Genomic DNA, 20,264 nt, shown 5'->3' on the forward strand with positions numbered 1-20,264 from the left:
GGGGGTTCATTTTCCAAACAAACAAAGATTACAGTTGGAGATATTGACTGAGGGTAAGGTGGTAAGTGTGGGTGTAAAACAGCTTAAATATAAAGAGATTTTAAAGAAAGATTTGTAAAAATAATTGGGATCATTGTGTGCCTTCTCACGAAAGCCTGATATCTTGATATAATTTAGCAGAAATCAAAGTTGCATGCAAAAGGTTCGATATATGTGTAATATAGAGCATCTTGGGGCTATATATTCAATAACTGAACAGTGTTCAAAAAGTACTGTGATGAAATGGTTCATGTTTTAGTGAGGGTGCAGTCGCCAGGAAAAGAGACAATGTAAACGTTGGATTGGCATTTAATTTTCTGAAGTAAGTTTATTTACATTTTCAATCAAATGTACTTGAAAATTAAAAACATGCATGTGTTTTTTTTGTTATTTTCAGTCAAACATTGTTTGCCACATCAGTAAAGGCTTTATGCTTTACAAGAGCATCTCTCTTCAGTAAAGCACAACGCTTTGTTTACTATCTGTTACGCAGGGAAGACAAGAAATCCACTGAAGGTTGTGTGTCCATTCATGTTGTCGAACACTCTGCCGTCATCCCACAGTTCCATGTACACCTTGTCACCACCGTCCAACTGCAGAACAACAGCATTACTGCTGCTGTCCGAGCCGTCAGTTGAAGGGTCATCATAGGTTGAAATTTGACTAACGCCATTCTTCATTAAAATGGCCCCCATTACATGTGTATTGTAGCCATAGGTACTGAAGCTTAAGAAGTAGACACCATTCACTGGTGCTGTGAAGATTCCTGAAACAGAACAAAGACGCAACAAAGTTACTCAGGTTTATCGCTATAGCATTTTTTCAGAGGGGATTCAGGAACCTTAATCGGACGAGCCATTAAATGGCCCCATACATTTAATTGAACATTGAATCATAAAGTGCCTGAATGCCCTTTTGAAGACACTTTGAGCCCTTAATGCACACTTTCCATGTGTTTACATTTATAAAAACTTGGTCTGAGGCAATTACCCAGAATTTATAGCATTGTGACTTTAACTTATTTTACCAGAGGAAACCCTAACCCTAACTAAAAAAGGTAAACAAGGAGGACTGGCAAATTGGTGTTCAACCTGTGTGAAAACCAAGCCGATACACATCTAGTTAATTCACTCTATTTATATTTTTACTGTCATGCAGTAAAATAGTACATTGCTTCTTGAACAAATTAGCATTTGTCCACTCTGTCAGGCCGTGAAAGTGAAAAATATAAACCTGCATACAATACTCGCGCCACCATTGTAACTTGATATGTTGCAAAGTGCCATCCTATTCCTATTTATAGTATCTCAAGATCTAGCCGGTCACACTCAAGTCCCTTATAGGTGACATCATGTAAGCCCTCATGGGTTTAGGGGGGACATTGTTCAACTTTGAGTGAACCATTTCACATTACAGGTTAATATAAGTAATAAGAAAACACTAGAGAAGGAGAAAATTCCTCTCTTTGTTTGTTCTTGTTTGAAATACCAGAAGCCTTCAGCCTTAGGACATAGTGGATTTGAAGAAGACTTTCAACCAAAGGGAAAATGTGTCATACAAATCTTCTTTTAAATGATACTGACCAAGCAGTTGAGAGCGGACAACCCTGACAAAAAAACAACTTAAAATAATCTACGCATAATTTAGGAGCTCACAGTACCTGTATTTGGGTCATAACCATTGCCAGTGTTTGAGAAGACCCTTTTGAAAATCAGGGCCTTGTCTGTGCAGGGTCCTTTGTAAATCTCTCCAAAGTTTGCCAAAGAGGCAGAGAATGCGATCTGAGGGCCACCTGTGGACAATTACATGAACAAATGGATATATATAAAAATGAAAATCAACATATTCAGAGAAATTGTCTTTATCACGATATTACCACCTGACTATTTTATTGTGTTAAATATCATCTCACCTTTAGCACTGTTCTGCTTTAGCTTATCAACCTCCTCCTCTGTGGCATTCAGTCTTGTTTGCAAGCCTAGAAATAAAGAAATACAAAATTAATGTTTGACAAAAGCATATACATTACTAACAATGGGTGTTCAAATGTATCCTTATGAATCATGTACCTTCATTCTCTTTCTTCAGTTTGTCCATTTCAGACTTCTGTCTCGTCACCTCGTCCACAGTCGCGTTGAGCTTGATCTCCAGAGTGTCAAAACCATTCTGCCGTCCTTCTACCTCTTTAAGTTTTCCCTCCAATGTCTTGATAAATTCCACTTTGTCCTTCAGCCACTCATTGATATCAATGTCGCCTCTCTGTCCAAACCCTGGCTCCACAAACAAGACACCCAGGAGGGTCAGAAGACACACCACCGTTAGCTCCATTTCCTCGGTTTTAAATCTGTAGTATCTTGAATATTCACCGAGCAGTTTTTGGAGTGTGGCTTTTCCCCAGCAGCTTTTATAGCTGGGGTTTTTGGATTTCAGTGAGTAAGCAGAGTTGAGGCCCTCAGGGACCCAAGTTCTAGTCGTGTCCCAACAGGCCTACTGGGAGGATTTAGTGATGCCATTAAAATATCAGTTGGAAATGTGTCAAATGTGACAGGAATGAATGTCAATAAAGGAAAGTTAAAGGTCTCCTATTTTACTGTTTTTTATCAATATACTATAGCTCTCGGATATATACAGAACATGTCTCTGATTGGCTGAAACACCAAACAGATCAGTGCAGCATTACCCATAATCCCCTCTGTTTCAGCCCTGTTTCCAAAGTGCTGATTCTCTGTCTGTTACTTTAGATGAAACTAAGGAGCCCCTCCCCACGCCCCTCTGAGAGACATTTGGTTACAAAGAACTCAATGGTGCTCTAGAGGAGATTCAGGTGATAAGGGGGGGGGGGGGGGTTACCTTCGTCATGGCCATACCAAATGTTTTCGAGGTGTATATTATAAAACTTGTGAAATAACTGCACATAATTAACAGGGTTCTTTGTAGTACTTCCATTTACTGGAGGTGGGGGCAATGCACAACTAAGTAGCCTACATTAAAGCAAACAGCAGAAGACAACATCAATGTATCAACAAACAGCCGCAGTCCGGACTTATACCCATGGATGTATAATAAGGGAAGGTGAAATAAATACTTTACATTAAGTTATTTTCATGTTGTGTAAATAATGATGTAGGCTAATGCTTGTGAAAGGCAAAGAATAATACAAAAATATATATATGTATATATGCTGAGCCCAGAGTGAAATGCTTTTGTGTGCACAAACTAGAGGTGATTTTGGTGGCGGTACGAATATCTTGGACAAAGTTATAGAGGGGGTTCCAAATCCGACAGCACCAACACCTGGTCTGCCACATGTGGAATCCCCTCTTTAGTTTTTCCCCTGCCGAGCCCAGAGTAAAATGCTTTTGTGTGCACAAAATAATTTGGGAGGGATTGTCCCCGAGCTCCCCTAGCATGTTTTGGACCTCGGTATTTACGAAACTCTGTGGACTGGAAACAAAAAAAGAAGAGTCTAGTAGTAAATGAAATCATTAACAAGACACCTACCAATACATGGTATGATTGTCTACTCACCATAGAAAACAGCACCGCCCACATCTAAAATCACGTGACACCCCACTATGTCCAGCCACAACTTCTCAATGGACTGAAGAGTTATCTTCATCTGTTCTAGGGCAGAGTACTTTCACTCTTCCTTCTTAGGACTTCTAGCTTCATTCATCCTTTCCTCTTCACTGCAGAATTCCAGCAATCTAGGGATGTCCATTACAAACTCCTGGTCCTCACTTACAAAGCCCTCCACCATCTGGCCCACCCCCCCCCCCTACCTCACTGACCTCCTCACCCTCTACCAACCACCCCGGTCCCTCAGATCCTCCTCAGCCGGTTTGCAGCCCCGAAGCTCTGGAACTCCCTCCCCCAAGACCTCCGTGAGTCTGAGTCCCTCACCCTGTTCCAGTCCTGCCTCAAAACCCACCTCTTCAACTCTCTATCCATAAGCCCCCCCCCCTCTCAATCAACTTCCTCCTGACTGCTTTTCTGTTGTGTTTTGTTTCTTTTTGGTTTTATCTTTGTTTTTGTTTTGTTTGTCTACCCTCCCTCCCAAATGTAAAGCATCTTTGGGTTCAGAAAAGCGCTATAGAAAATTAATATATTATTATTATGTCCAGTGCTTGAGCTGCAGCCACAATCGAGGTTCTGCTCGCTCTGTTCAAGGACAACACGACTCCAGTGTAGGCAAACTCCAAAACTGCCTTCAGCCCAACAAGATCAACCTCAGGAGACAGAGACACTGTGTATTCGTTCTTCATTTCCATTCCTCAGCCTCTCTTGGATAAAGGAACTGATTGCAGTGAGGATGAGGGAGTGTACGTTAAAGATGTTTCCATTATGAGTGGTCAGAGTCAGGTCAGTCAGAAGAGAAGAATCCAAGAATTCTTTCAAGGCAATGAATATCTCTTTAGGATAGGTTTCATTTCGGTATGTGTGGACATTCCCAAGTCCTACATGTGTCCTCATGCATATTCTGCCCAATTCCTTTCTTACAAGTACCAATCATCCTGTCCTCGGACCCCTCTTTCTTTCCCATCCCACTCGTGAGCCCCATTCTGGAGTCATTGAAGGCCACAATCCTCCTCAGCTCATGGTTGTCCTGTTCAATCCCTTCTTGGCCACCATCTTCAATCACTCTTTTCCTCCGATCTTTCTCTCTCCTCCATCGTTCTTCCCATTCCATTGGAAGGGTACACCTAGTGAAGTCCATGTCTGCGGATAGGCGTCACTTCTTTAACTAACTCCTACCCACAGTTCTTAGAATTACTGATGAAATACAGCACAATGTGTTATCTTGAATTTCTTTAAAGATTAACCTTTTATTTAACATATTAACTTTGTCTGCCTCCCCAGATCTTGCTGTCCCACTCTTATCCACCCTATCTCAGAATCAACTTTGCTCAGTGCAAAACAAGCAGCTATTCATAGCAACTGGGTCACGGAGATCCAGTGTCAGCTGAATCTTGGCCTTATCTCGTTGAAATGTTCATCAAGGAGGAACATAGGGATTCATTGCAGTAAATCAAGAGCCAGATAAAATACTTCCCTAGCATTGACCTCAACTATGACCTTGACCCAGAAATAAACAATTGTCAAGGAGCCGGACGGAAGCTGAATAAAATTCAAGACTGCCTCAAGGACTTAAAAACGTGGATGACCTTACATTTTTCTGATGTTAAACACGACCAACACTGAAGTTATTGTACTTGGCCCGAAGAATAGAAACAAACAAAACAAATTTAGAAACAAATTATCTAAAGATATACTAACTATGGATGGCATTAATTTGACCTCCAGTGAGACTGTAAGGAATCTTGGTGTTATATTTGATCAGGATTTATCCTTTAACGCCCACATAGAATCAATTTCAAGGACCGCCTACTTCCATCTACCTAACTTTGCAAACATCAGGCATATCTTGCCTCAATACGATGCAGAGAAACTAGTCCATGCATTTGTTACTTCAAGGCTGGATTATTGTAACTCTTTATTATCAGGGAGTACCAAGAAGTCAGTCAAGTCGCTTCAGCTGATTCAAAATGCTGCGGCTCGTGTACTAACCAGAGTTAGGAAAAGGGACCACATTACTCTTGTTCTGGCTGCCTTACACTGGCTCCCTGTAGAACACAGGATAGAATTTAAAATTCTTCTTCTCGCCTACAAAGCCCTTAATGGGCAGGCGCCATCTTACCTTAAATAACTCATTATACCCTACTGTCCTACTAGGGCATTGCGTTCCAAGAATGCAGGGTTGTTGGTTGTTCCTAGAGTCTCTAAAAGTACAATGGGAGCCAGAGCCTTTTCTTATCAAGGTCCACATTTGTGGAATCAGCTTCCAGTTTGTGTTCGGGCGGCAGACACCCTATCCGTTTTTAAGAGTGCGCTTAAGACCTTCCTTTTTGATAAAGCTTATAGTTAGGGCTGATTAGATTCAGCCCCTAGTTTTGCTGATATAGGCTTAGTTTGTCGGGGGACATCTTACTTCTTCCTTCTCTCTGTCTATACCCGTGTACACTCATGTTCCGATTAACCCAGCATCCCCACATTTCTTTCTTTTTGGTGTCTATATACGCTGGGATCCGGAGTCATGGATGATCCTGCGGTCCTGTGTCCTGGATCGCGAGCCCTGGATCTTGAGTCGTGGCTGTGGTCCTGGATCATAGGTCCTGGATGGATATCCTCGTGGATTCATCTTCCTATTATACACACATGCATTTCCAAACATTTGGACTACCTATGTTGCAAATGTATTATCTTTTCAATTTACACACGGCATCTATTGCACGTCTGTCCGTCCTGGGAGAGGGATCCCTCCTCTGCTGCTCTGCCTGAGGTTTCTCCCAGTTTTCCCTTTAAACTGTGGGTTTTCTCCGGAAGTTTTTCCTTGTACGATGTGAGGGTCTAAGGACAGAGGGTCTAAGGACAGAGGGTCTAAGGACAGAGGGTGTCGTATTGTCATACTGATATTCTGTACAAACTGTGAAGTCCACTGAGACAAATGTAACATTTGTGATATTGGGCTATATAAATAAACATTGATTGATTGATTGATGAAGTGTTTTTATGGGAAATGATTGCCTATTTTGTAGCTCGTGTTTATGGTTATTGCTCATAAAATTATTTTCCACAAAGGATTTTTCATCCATAAACTATAAATATAAATGATTAACCTGGACTCATTCATCAAGTGTGATAAAGGCTACAGAGTATGTTGCATATTGTGACAGAAAAAGATGATATGGACTTTTGGCACCAACACGAGAGTTTTTAAAAATATATATGAATTCCTGAACCCAAAAAAAGACCCGGAAAAAGAACTATACATTAATCGTCTGACTCCATGTCCAGATAACACCGTGTGAACTCTGTGCCAGTGGAAAAGCTCTGTATTTTTCATTAAATAGAGCAACTGTACTTATGACATTCCACAAAATCCAATTTGTTTGAGCTTAACCAGCTCACCAGTTGTTCTCCACCAAAATCTCTCCTATTAATAATAAATAATAATATATAATATTTTTATAGCGCCTTTTAGGAAACCCAAGGTCGCTTTACAAGTCGGGTAGGGGGGGGGAGTAGCGGAAAAATAAACCTATTAAACTAACTATACAGTGGGGAAAGCCTTGGTAAAAAGGTGCGTTTTGAGGGCTATTAAGTAGGACATTTAGATTATTATCTTAAACGGACATTTTGTAGACATTATCAACAACGTCGACAAAACAAAATAAATTGACAAATTGCAATGAGGAAATAGGTCAAGTGTTTTATGTCATCTGTTTTTCACCTCTGATCTACAGTATGCAATAGTTTTGACAAATGATTAATCTGGACCTTTTATAAATGGATGTCTTCACTGTCAGTAAACAGTCCTTCCAATACATCTAACAAGTGCTTTTCAGCCTGAACAATGGAGAGACCGTCAGTGACCATGGTTGTGTGGTTGCTTGCTGCATCACAATGCCAGGCTGGAGGAATTGACCATCTGAACAAGGAGGCGAAAAATGAAATCCATGCAAACAACCGGGTAGAGACGGATTCTCTCCAGATTTTAAACCAAGGGCTAGAAGCACCGGTCATATTGACCACGAACTCAACAGAAACCCTGGCAAGCTGTGAGCGACCCATCTACACGGTGCTGAAGGAGCTGGGGGCTCTGGAAGAAAAGCTTGCGGCTACCGTGCGAACCCTGGAGGAAACGAACAAAAAGCTCGAGGCCAGTGAGAAGAAGTTGTCTGATCTCGACAGCAGGGTGACTGAACTAAGTACAGTGGATCAAGGTAATGAAGTACTTATAACCTGTAGTGGGCTTGATTATTCTAGTATGAACATACACCAAAGCTAGAGTTGCACATCATTTATTTTGGCAGACATACATTTATGTAATGACTCTTTGGCATTATCGCTAGCCTTCAAAGTGATTTCCTTTTAAGGGTTAAAGCTTCTTTGACATATTGTGTTAATACAGGGGGATGAGGTGTCAAACACGGACAGGCAAAAAGGAACAGTTCAGGGTGTTAGTGATAAAATGAAGAAAACACAAGCTTACTGGCATAGGTAAAAAAGTCCAATCACAAAAAACAGAGTCTATCGGTGAACAGAACCAAATAAGTGCAAGTGAGCAGATAGAAATTCTGGTTGGGTTCTCAAAATACTGACTGGCTGATAAGGGGAAAGCAGAACAAGTGAGCCGCTGGGCAGGGGAGGGGTGACGGCAGCCTGAAGAGAGTGGCTGGATGTGGGAGTTTGAAGTCTGCTGGGTCGAAGCCATCAGCGAGATGTGAAGGGACCCTTTTAATTATCTCTCAATATTGTTATATTTTGTTTGTCTCTCAGGAAAGCCTCGGGTTGCATTTTCAGCTGCACTTCCAGTAGATGGCACCATTGGTCCTTTGAATGTCCATTACACTCTGGTGTACAAACGTGTTCTTTCAAACATTGGAGAACGTTACAGCCCAGTCTCAGGTCAGTATTCAACGTCCTACAACTTCCCTCGTTCCACTTAGAATCACACCACCTATGGAAGTAGTGCTACACACACTTTTGTTTTTTCTTCAGGTTATTTTACAGCACCGGTGCAAGGAGTCTATTATTTCACTTTCTCTTCCTTCTGTTGGGCTGGTAATGAAAACTGTGGTAGCAGTTTGTTCCTAAACGAAAACCACGTGGTGTCATGGTATGGTTCGGATGATCATAACCCCCAATCCGGCTCCAACAGCGCTGTTGTGCAGCTGCAAGTTGGAGACAGCGTGAGTGTTCGTGTCTGGCACAATAGGAGGATTAGTGATAATGTCAATAAGTACTGCTCCTTCAGTGGATTTTGGCTTTTCTCTTTGTAAAATAAAATAATTGATCAGTCGGTTTTTTATCAGATCAAACGTTTAATAAGGTGAAAAAAGGCTGTGACTTTAGCTTAACACTTGATGTTAATTAAAAATGAGAATACAATAGTTTGTTCTAACCTGATTCGTGTTGGAACACAATGGAATTGATAAGAATTGCATTTGTATAATTTCATGAATTAAAAAAATTGCTTTTTAACTGTTTGAATATTTGTTGTGGAAGACATATCATGTTAAAATAGTTATATTCTGTACTCGTTCATGATTTCTAAATGACACGATTGTCAATGTTTCTCGATACCTTTGAATCATAACGTACAACATCAATCAATATATCAATTTATTTTCATTGTTGAGGATGGTGCACTGCCTCTCAAATGGACCATTACAGTGCATTTATTGGAAAAACATTGAAAATAAATACATTTTTTCAATTCAATATGCATAATGTTGAACCGGTTACCTTAAAGGTGGGGTAGGTAAGTTTGAGAAACCAGCTCGAGTGCGCTAGAATTTGAAAATACACAACCGGAGAAAATCTGCCACTTCCTCACAGAGCCCCTCCTCCAACACACACGAACGCGCACATGACCAATGAGGGCACGAGATAAGTTTGTGCCCCGATGGAGGGCTGACAGGCAGGTAGGCCATCCAATCGGATTGGTTGTACTTTTTACAGCGCTACGGCTTCTACAGATGACATTTTTTTATGGATTTGTTGTCAAAGCACTTCAGATATTCATTGCTATCAGGATGTTAAGAGCATTCCATGGAATATAACAAAAAGTGTATCTCGAGCCGGTTTCTGAAACTTACCTACCCCACCTTTAACTAAATACATAATGTTTAAAGGCAATTTAAAAAGGAAATAAAACCAAAACAAATACTTCTAAAATACTGTATTAAACTTTCAATTAAATAAATAAAAGTATAATAACCGTTAAAATAACAATCGTTGCATGATTGAAGTTATTGGATACCAAAACATTTAAGTAGAATCACACCAGCATCACATTTTACTGTATGGCACATACAATGTTCAGCTTTGGACGATATTAGGTTTATTTAAAGGATCTCCCAAATCAACGTATTTTAAAGCTTTGTCCTTCAATACAATGCTGTTGAATACACATGGAGGATGTGTTAAATGGCATCTCTTCTATTTGTCACAACATCTGATTGTTTTACAGTTATTCAAAAGTGCTTCTCTATTCCAAATCAGCTCACGGAAAAAATATCTATAATAGAATCTTTATGGCACATTCCAAAGTGTAACAAACCATTTGTTTTAGTTACACTCAGCTGAAGGTGATGAGGTGTTCTGGGTAGGCCTGGTTATCGTGGAAGATCACGAACATGGAGGGGTTCTGCTGGTTGTCCACACAACTGTCGAAGCAGTCAGTTTTGTCTGAGCCTCGAGGAGGGGGGGCTTTCAGAAGAGAATGGCCGACTGTGTAGCGACCGGTCAGGACTCGAGCCACGTACAGCCTCTTCATGCCTGACGCGTCTGCCGGGGAAAACCGATCAGCCGAATACGCCGCAGTGACTGCAAAGTACACTCCCTTTCCATATGCAACAGCTATGATAGAATTAAAAAAAGTAAATGTTAATATTTTTCACTCTGGCAGGCCCTTTGTAATCAGCAGATGTAGTAGCCATGCTTTTTGACAGGTTAGAAAGCAAACATATCTGTAATATTTAATTTTGAGTGGTAGCAGTTCCAATTAAAGACATATACAATGTATCTCTCACTAGTCAAGTTACTAGCTTTTGATATCAACATTTCTATTCTTACATATTCTTATATGCTCATTGTAAATATTTTAACTTACAATAAGATTTCTGAATTATTCGCATGAAGTCCTTACATTTTTCGACACTAGGCTTAAGAGTTGACAAAGCCGCTGTGATTCCCCTCTGTATAATCTGCGCTCTACATATGCTCGTATGGTATACGCTTGGTATCGCTATCAGATTGCAAGCACTATCTGTTCCTGCAGTGGTTAGCTTGTCTGCTATCTCTCACTCCTGTGCGTCTTTAGGAAACTAGCCAGCTTCAGCAAAATGCCTTTTCACCGGTATCGTCTAGGAATGCCAGCGATTATTCGATTATTCGCTACAGTCTCCATAATCGAATATTATTTTTAAAAATCGATTTTATTTATATATATTTTTTTTATTATGTATGTATTTTTTTTATTATTATTTATGTATTTTTTTTTTTTCTGGCTTAGTTTCAACCAAAATATATATAAATATATATATGCTAATAATAGTAATAGTATTAATAATTGTAAATGGCCATTGGTCACACCACCAGTTTGTTTTACTGTAAACTTGGAGGAAGCTTGCGTGCAGAGCAGACTGCTGCTGCAGCACGCTACACCCCGACCGTCAGTTTCTGGCAACCCTAGTATCGTCACACATGGGTTTTGCCGTAGTGATGGTTTTTACTGAAGTCCTGTAGTCTCCTGTCAGTTCAAAAAGATGGAGCTTATTGTAGCCAATTCCTGCCCATTGTTTGCGTTTAAGCTGCCATGCAATTCATGGTAAACATCCATGTTGTAATTACGGGTCAAACTTGAGCTTTATTTGCGTTCAATTCCTTTTGAGGCGTAAAGTTTTCCAGATAGATCAAGAGCATGAACGGTTAACCCTAGGTAAAAAAGGCTTGACATATATTAATTTGGTTGCAGAGAACATCCAAACAAATCAAATTGTAGCCAGACGGAGGTTAGCTTAGCATGTTGGAGCATTCCTTACCATGTTTTCCTGCAAGGTTCCTGTCAAATTTGCCCTTTTCAATGCAGTTGCAAGAGTCTGCTGATGTGCCATGGAAGAGGAATTTCTCCCCATCCCCAGCCGCGTCATTCTTGGCTAATAAATGCTTCTTGAGCACAGCATAGCCGTACCACAGGAAGGGGTTTTGCACTCGTTCAATCTGAGATCAGAGAAAATTAATGCATTACTTATTCTGTAGGGTAGGTGTTACATACTTTCTCACAAAATAAATATTGACATGTAGCAAAAGCAAAAGGTGTACATAATAGAATTTAAATAATTCAAAAGGCCAATTATGAGAAACTTTTTTTTGTGTCATCATACTCACTTTGTGAATGTTGTATTTCGCCGTTTGGAGGAAACCCTGCGCTATATTCTTGTACTCTGAAGACGTAGGCTGCAGCTCCACCTTTTTAAAGGATCCTTCATGCATAGGTTCCCAATGTGCCGGCAACTCCAAGGCTGATAAATAAATAATATGTATTTTACACATTGTTGCAAATAAAAAAACAGAAATCAATTGAAAGAAAGTTTAGTTTCGTAAAAAACAGCATACTTGTGTCAGTCTCGTTCCTTTTCACTTCGAAGGTGATGCCTGTAAGCTGGTTAGTGGCTTTATGTTCCTTCAGGTTCACGGACACCTTTATTCCGTCTGGTGAGGTGATGTCTACAAAAACTTGTTTCTTCTTGTGAGCCTCCTCCAGAATGTAATTGTCGTGCAGGCTCAGCTCGCGCCAGACTTTATTCGTATCCTGAATTGACCACTGGACATCAAGAGCTAACATTGCTTCATTATTTTCTTCGATGTCTTCGCTAAGTGCTTTTCTGATAGCTTTGTTTATAAGCTCGCTGATGGTCAACACGTCCTCTCTCAGGCCTTTCAGCACATAGACCTCTGTTCCTGACCCTGAACCATCTCTAGCTTCAGCCGCGTGTTTTGCTCTGTTCCCATTCCGACCTTCAGAACTTTCACGTTTCTTGTATTCCAGGCTCACTCCTAAGACTTTGAGCTTTGCCTGCACTGCCTCCCGCTCCATGTCATCAAGCCTGGAGAAATCCTCCACATCCACGTCTTTCTCCAACAGCTGATTCTGCAGGATCCCCTCCAAATCTCTCTTCGTGGTCCTGATGATGTCCGGACCACAACCAATCACACTTATCACAGCTGGAGGTGGCTTTGAGGATGCGAAGATTTTGCCTTTAGGTGTTGCAGAGGTCCTTGTTCTTTTCTCCTGCCACTTCTTGAGCATTTGTTTCGCTTTTTCTAGGCAAGAAAAAGAGACAAAGGATAAGATAGTCTTCACGTCTTACACACACGCAACTTAACTGAGAATGTTGTTCCCATTACTTCATGAGCCAAAGTAACTATATACCAATGTAACTTTTGTTTGCTGATGACAACAATGTACATGACATATTCCCTAAACATTGAAATAGTGTGTCTTCATGTAAATAACCATTAGCGATGACAATAACAAAGTAAAAGTTTATCATTTATGCCTAGACCTTTTTATCACCCTTTTATTTATTTTTTTTATTGCTTTTTTATTAATTCTACCGTGTTGTGTAATGTTTATTTATACTGTTCATGCTCACTACTTGTAGCACTTCGGGATTTGAATTCAAATATGAAGTGCTTTATAAATGGAACCCATTATTATTATTATTATTTACAAATTATGATTGTTTGCAATGAATGACTGTTCAAATAGTTATTTGTGACGCCTGTCCAGCACAAAGTATCACATTTTCCTCACTTATAAATGAAAACAAACCTCTTAGGCTTAGGTGGCGAGTGGCTGTTTGTCCAAAGCGGTTCTCCAGCTCTGATCTGTAAACACAAAAGATTTTAAACAAGCGATTCGGACAGGTCGAACAATGCAACCCATGCTACAACGCAAGCTTTACCTTCCATTGTACGAGTGAGGTTTATATCTGACCTGAAAGCCTGAAAGACCGATTTCTGGAAGATGACAATGCGGATAAGTTTGAGGCAACTTGGTTTCAAGTCCATAATAGCTGAGGTCATGCCATCCAGCAATGCTTTACATGCTTTGGTATAGTCCATATTCGCTGCACCTGATGGGATATAAAGACACCAGTGATGCTTATTATACTGCTGCAGTGACTGGTTGGGACCTTTATTTTGAAATGTGTCAAATTGGTATCATTGTTTTCTAACTTGGAAATAACTGAATGGCTCTTCTTCTACTTGAACATTTGTAATCAAGTTAACTAGATAGAAAATCATACAACATTTGGATCATTAAAGGTGGGGTAGGTAAGTTTCAGAAACCGGCTCGAGATACACTTTTTGTTATATTCCATGGAATGCTCTAAACATCCCGATAGCAATGAATATCTGAAGTGCTTTGACAAAAAATCCATAAAAAAAATGTCATCTGTAGATTGGATGTCCTACCTGCCTGTCAGCCTTCCATCGGGGCACAAACTGATCTCGTGCCCTCATTGGTCATGTGCGCGTTCGTGTGTGTTGGAGGAGGGGCTCTGTGAGGAAGTGGCAGATTTTCTCCGGTTGTGTATTTTCAAATTCTAGCGATCTCAAGCCGGTTTCTCAAACTTACCTACCCCACCTTTAAGACATATTTGGTGTCAAACATAATGCAAAGTACACCTTAACACACACAGTACTAACCAGTGTTAACAGCAGGGAAGGACACTGAGCTGTAGCCTTTGCTCTCACACTGCTTCAGTATCTTTTTGCAGTTCTTACGAATCACTTCATGGTCACTCTTGAAACTAGCATGTATGATTTCCTTGCAGGCAAGCCCCCCGGGTCCTGTGGTACACATGAAGTCTGCAGGAGTTCCCACTGCCAGAAACAATATTAAGAACATATGATATATGAAAAACCATCATGTTGGATTGTGTATAAAATGTTGGTTTTGTAAAAATGAAGCCATGTGCAGCACACATTTAAACCACATTTTATGAACATCTCCGCAAGTAAATGTGATTTATTATCCGTCTCTGTGATGAAGTGTTGTGCTTACCTTGTGCCAGTTGTGTATAGACACTGGGCCCCGCTGCAGTCAGAATGGCTTTAGACACGCCTATGGAGTTTTAAAACACACATTTACTTTAGGATATTTTGTATGAATATGCTGTATAAAAAGCCTAAACAAATATCCCCAGTGTGAGGTGCCGTGGTACTCAACACATTTAGAAAATGAATCATACCAGATTGGTTGTTGGAGAAGTCAGTTGTGTTGACAATGACATCAGTGTTCTCCTTAGTGATGTCACCGACGGCCATCTGAAGCTGGATCCCACCCAACATGGCTGTGACCTCATCGTTAGTTGCGGAGACATGGCGATAAAAGGAAGCTGTCATGTCAATCAAAAAAGAAAGTTCATTACAAAAATATCTCCCGGCGGCGCTCGTGTGACAGGCTTTTACAGTTGAGTAGTTTCTATCTATTCACGATTTATTTGTATTAACTGCAAACAATACGAGCTACCATTTACATTTGATATGGTATCTCTTTTTTTAAATATACTGATACTTTCTTAACCACCGTGTACTTATCTGCTATTAGTTTTGTTGCTTCCATAAGTCTATTCTCTTTACTTTATCTGCACTATACTTCTGCTGTTGTAATAATGTAAATGTTCCCGTTGCGGGACAAATAAAGGAATTCTGATTCCGATCTGATATTTACGTAAAAGCAACTTGTAGCATGTTAGCATTAGCTTAAAACGTCTTAATATGGTGGTGGGTAGCCTATTTAATGTTTTTCTTCCTAACAATGTTTGTTACAGCCCTAGAAATTATAGAAAACAAGCAGGTTGTCAAAGTATTGCTGAAAATAAATGAATATCCACAATAACCTTGGTCTGGGTCAGCATCGTTTGTGAACCCTCTGAGATGCATGGTGTCCTGGCAAGACTGGAAGGCCTGGAAAGACAGTGTACATGGTGTTGTTCCGGTTCCACATGCAAAATGAAAAAACTGTTATGTCTTTTTGTTACCAGGCATTGCCACTACTTTTTTTTATACCTTGCTCGATTGGGTGGATTGGACGATAATACGGACTAAGAAAGATGTTCCAGTGATTAGGTTATGTTCAAATTGACGGACTTCCTCCATTATAACCCTCGCTGCCACGCTGTGAGGGAAACGCAGAGCAGCACCGACGCCCAGCACAGGGAGAGCAACTGAACTGTAGCCACGGCTCTGACAGGAAGCCAGAATGGTGTTGATGCCATTTCTCAAGACCTGGGAGATTCAAGCATTATCAAGATCAGTACACCTCTACGTTTTATTGAGTAGGAAAAACTAAAGACATAACATCTAGTTGCAGATTGGTTGCATGGCTTCACCTGGACAGCAGGTCCCAGTTGGTTATTATCCCAGGGAGTGAGGTTGATGAAGAACACTCCTCTCGAGTGAAGTGCAGGCAAGCCCTCCACCAGGATTATTTCACCAGGAATTGTAGCTCCGCCTGCTTCGTTATGAAACTTTGCAGTCAGCTGAGGTCCTACCATGTTGGACAAAAGGTTTCCGACACGGGAAGAGAGAGGATCATGGCCAACCATGGGGGACACAAGGCCATCCACCTAGGAGAATACAATAATCTATTGACATCCAATTTATGATTTAAGTTTTTTACATCAGTACACAGCAATTACAGCAGATTAGCTTGTCCTTAATCAAGTGCCCAAAGTTACATTAATGCATCATCTTAGCGTAGAAGCTCACCTGCTGGTTCTCCATAGATCCCTGAATGATCTCTACATGGACACCCCCTCCAGGAGCTCCAGCGGTGGCTCCTCTTGCTGCGTATTGGGCAGAAGCATCCATACGACACCCCAGATCACTTGGTGCCCCGTTTCCGGTACTTGTTCCTTGGAGAAGCCGATCACATGCATCCTTCATGGACCTCACGGCCTCTTCTCTGTTATCAATCAGGATGATTCTTCTAAGACTTCGCCCTCCCTGGCTGCAAAACTCCTTTACAGCAGTTACAATAGCCTCAGAGCACACAGGCACAGGTACACCAAACAAACCTGAGCTGATACAGGGCATAGCTATAGATCTGAACTCCATCATCTCTGCTAAATTCAAAGCAGACTTGACAGTTTTTTCCAGTAACACCCTTTCTTGTCTACCAGCTTTTCCACTTACAGGCCCAACAGCATGAACCAGACTCTTGCAGTGTAAGTTCCCCCCTGTGGTCACTACCGCGTCACCAGTGGGAATTTTCCCAGTCTGCTTTACTAAAGCTCTGCTTTCCTTCTGCACCTGAGGGCCGCCTGCTTTAGACAGCGCTGCAGCGACCCCTCCACTATGTTCCAGATCTTCGTTGGCAGCATTCACCAGGGCATCGGCTTCCTGTTTGGTGATGTCACCCTGGCACACAAGCACCTGGAGCCCGTCACGGAGGCTGTAGCTAGCAACGGTTGTGTTTACTTGACCTGCGCCTGCATCAGATGCAAAAATCTGTCTAGTAGCGTAAGCTTGTTCTTGGAGCTGTACGAGACACTTCTGAGAATGAGCATATCTTAAAATGTTGTCCCTTCCAGAGCTGCTTTCAATATACCGCACTGCCCCTGGCGATTCAATGGTGACTCTGCCCTGATGAAGGGAGTCCAAAAATGTACCGAGCCTATTCCTAACATCAGTCACTTTGCCAGATGGACCTTCCAGCAACATTGTGGGCTGAGAGGAAGATGTTAAAGGACAGAAGGTAACCCCTGAATAATCAAAACCATGCAGCTGCAACAATGCAGGTAACTCAAGCACTAACTCTGGGTAAGGGAGATTGACTTTGCCCTCTATGCTAGCATGATCCAAAATAAACTGTATGACAACTTCATTGAGCTCTTCAACCTCTTTGGTGTGCCCCAGTAAGCACACACTGCTGTCTGCGCCAAACACAACCTTGGACCTGTATTGCCCTTGGTTCATCTCCTTTGTCTTGGACTTCAGCTTTTCCTGAAGCTCGGATGGCACAGCGGAGCAGTTAGGAACATCAATCTTAACTTCCTTGAATTTTTCTTGTAGTTTTTGTTGGATATCATTCAATTTATCAGCAGAGAGACTGAAGAAACGCATCTCCGTTTCCCGTAACTCTACTTCGGCATTGTCACTAAACCCTAAGAATTGTCCAAGCACCCCTGGACCTCCATATACATTTCTCAAGAAGGAAAGAAAATGTGGGCTCATGTCAGAAACTCTCCTTTCGAACACCAACGTCTCCTGATCAGAGATCCAATCTTTAGCTTTAAGAATATCCTCGACAGAACCTTCCAAAAGCAACTGACCTGGAGCTCCCTGTGTGACCTTCACTCCTGGAAAGTCTTTTTGCAAAGTGTGCTCAATCTCTTTCCAGAGGAGGCGGAGCTTAGCATCGCCCAGTCGAAAAATGCAGGTTTGCCTCTCAAGTAAACGTGGCCTTTGTTTACCAAGCAAGGCTTCTACATCCATCAACTTGGCGTTCACCTGAGAACGCTGCCCAACAACCATTGCCATCCCATTCTCGCTGTAGACCTTAACGTCATTGGTGGTCTGAAGAGAGTTCCTGGACTCAAGCAAAGCTACAACTTTGTGAGGGTCCACCTCACAGTGGCACAGGTAGCCATCAAAGAGTTGGTCAACCTCTGCTTTCCAATCTCTAACATAATCTACAGCACCAGGTTGAGTAAAACAGCTCACTAAAACCCTCCCTTTCTCTGGGTACAGCTGAGCAGAGCAAGACAAAGAGACTAGTTCTAACTCCAGTCCTTCCCAAGCCTTTGGGCATTCCTTCAGGTATTGTAAAAGGTAAGTGTCAGGTTGTAGTTCATATTCTTCAGGCGGCTCCTGTTGGAAAGATATCAAGTTTCATTTTTAATACAGAACCGTTTTAAGGAGTTGTGGAAGTTCAATCAACAAGACACACAACATATGACATCTATGAACAAGACCATTTTAAATTAAAGTGCTGGGATGCTTTAACAAGGAATTAGAAATACCCTAAAACTAGTTTTATACACAATCATTTTCAATTGTTCGTATCAAACGGAGTAGGTTTCTTTTGCTCTGAGACCCTAATTAGGAACACTTTCCACACTGACCTGTGATGAAGGTGAGTCCAGTTGCAGGCTAACTAACTTGCTTGTAGTTGGGGTAGTGATGGGTGAGCAGGTGGGTCCTTCTCGCACATTCAGCACTAGACGAACATCTGCAAACTTTACTTCATGTTTAGATTTCTGCAGGACTCTTTGCTGATCTGAGACAGAAAAAGGAGACATTGTAGGCCCTTTGTCTTGAAAGCATCCCCAGAGAGACTCAACAATAACAATGAGATGTAAAAATCAACACAAAAATAAAAGCATCCATAAAGAGACACGAAATAACCCAAACTAAATTAAAAACAACTACAAACTGACATGAAACAACCACAACGAGATGTAAGCCTAAAAAAGAGACTCAAAACAACAATGAAAAGATTGAAGCCTCTACAAAGAGAGAAAGCACAGAGCTGTTCAACAACCACAATCAAATAAAACCATCTTTGAACAGACAAAATAACTCAAACTAGATTTAAAACGACCCCAAGAGATGTAAGGCAAGGCAATACATGTAAGCACCCACAAAGAGAAACAAAACATCGAGAGACATATTAAAGCATAGAGACCCAAAACAACCACAAGGGGGTGCAAAACAACTACGAAGAGAAACCAAACACCTACAAATGGATGCAATATAAACTAGAGACACAACACCTAAACTAAAGACTAAAGTAGATAAGACAACTGCAAACAGACACACAACAACCACAAGGGCGTGCCAAACATTCACAAAGAGACACCACACGCCCATTAAAGAATGCAATATGAACTATGCAGAGAGGCAACACAACCCAAACTAGATTTAAAACAACTACAAACGGCCTTACAACGACCCCAAGAGATGGAAGCACCCACAAAGAGAAACAAAACATCGAGAGACATATTAAAGCATCTATAACCACAAGGGGGTGCACAACAACTAGAAAGAGACACTACACACCCAAACAAGGATGCAATATGAACTACAGAGGCAAAACAACCATTAAAGGATGCACCATTGCCAATAAAATAAAATAAAAATCAAGAAAGAGACACACAACATTGACAAGAGCTGCACAACAACTACAAAGAGACATCCAACATCAACAAAATGATGCAATATGAACTACAGAGAGACAACACAACCATTAAGGGATGTCAAATGACTACTACAATATAAGAAAAGAGACACATCAACCACAAGGGCTGCAAAACAACTACAAAGAGAAACCAAACCCCTACAAATGGATGCAATATAAACTACAGAGACAACACCTAAACTAAAGACTAAGATAAGACAACTGCAAATAGACACACAACAACCACAAGGGTGTGCCAAACATTCACAAAGAGACACCAAACGCGCATTAAAGAATGCAATAGGAACTATGCAGAGACAAAACAACCATAAAGGAATGCAACATGACTACATAGAGACAGAACCAGAAAGAGGGGCAAGCCAACTAGAAAGAGATTCAAAAACAGACGAGATACAAATCCACTAAAGACATGCAAAGTGACGAAGAGAAAAGCAAAACAACA

At 41.1% G+C, this 20,264-nt stretch overlaps 2 protein-coding genes across 2 annotated transcripts in view; both read right to left on the bottom strand.

Annotated features, from left to right (window-relative positions):
- Positions 1-512: 512 nt before the first annotated feature.
- On the bottom strand, positions 513-3,782 carry cbln11 (cerebellin 11). Its single transcript, XM_034106603.2, has 5 exons — positions 3,568-3,782; positions 2,109-2,309; positions 1,952-2,017; positions 1,700-1,831; positions 513-805 (listed from the first exon to the last, which is right to left on the bottom strand). The coding sequence occupies exons 1-5, from the start codon at positions 3,656-3,658 to the stop codon at positions 525-527; spliced, it is 771 nt and encodes a 256-aa protein (XP_033962494.1). The 5' UTR covers positions 3,659-3,782; the 3' UTR covers positions 513-524.
- Positions 3,783-9,211: 5,429 nt separating this feature from the next.
- The window catches only part of LOC117463507 (protein mono-ADP-ribosyltransferase PARP14-like), an 11,870-nt gene continuing 817 nt past the window's right edge, over positions 9,212-20,264 (bottom strand). The window contains 14 exon segments of the mRNA XM_034105767.2: positions 9,212-10,464; positions 11,649-11,826; positions 11,995-12,128; positions 12,223-12,930; positions 13,442-13,497; positions 13,607-13,745; positions 14,323-14,499; positions 14,681-14,740; positions 14,868-15,014; positions 15,519-15,585; positions 15,688-15,906; positions 16,011-16,247; positions 16,390-18,492; positions 18,747-18,901. Of these exon segments, the coding sequence (XP_033961658.1) occupies positions 10,184-10,464; positions 11,649-11,826; positions 11,995-12,128; positions 12,223-12,930; positions 13,442-13,497; positions 13,607-13,745; positions 14,323-14,499; positions 14,681-14,740; positions 14,868-15,014; positions 15,519-15,585; positions 15,688-15,906; positions 16,011-16,247; positions 16,390-18,492; positions 18,747-18,901 (4,661 nt within the window). The 3' untranslated portion in view covers positions 9,212-10,183.

This window comes from Pseudochaenichthys georgianus, chromosome 18 (genome assembly GCF_902827115.2).
Source record: "Pseudochaenichthys georgianus chromosome 18, fPseGeo1.2, whole genome shotgun sequence".
NCBI lineage: Eukaryota > Metazoa > Chordata > Actinopteri > Perciformes > Channichthyidae > Pseudochaenichthys > Pseudochaenichthys georgianus.

Bases quoted from the DNA above. Each gene is read 5' to 3' on its own strand.
- cbln11 (XM_034106603.2), bottom strand. From the start codon at position 3,658: ATGAAGATAACTCTTCAGTCCATTGAGAAGTTGTGGCTGGACATAGTG. The intron at 2,310-3,567 runs GTGAGTAGACAA...TTGTGGAGCCAG, and splicing joins GGGCGGTGCTGTTTTCTATG to GGTTTGGACAGAGAGGCGAC. The intron at 806-1,699 runs GTACTGTGAGCT...GTTCTGTTTCAG, and splicing joins TGGTTATGACCCAAATACAG to GAATCTTCACAGCACCAGTG.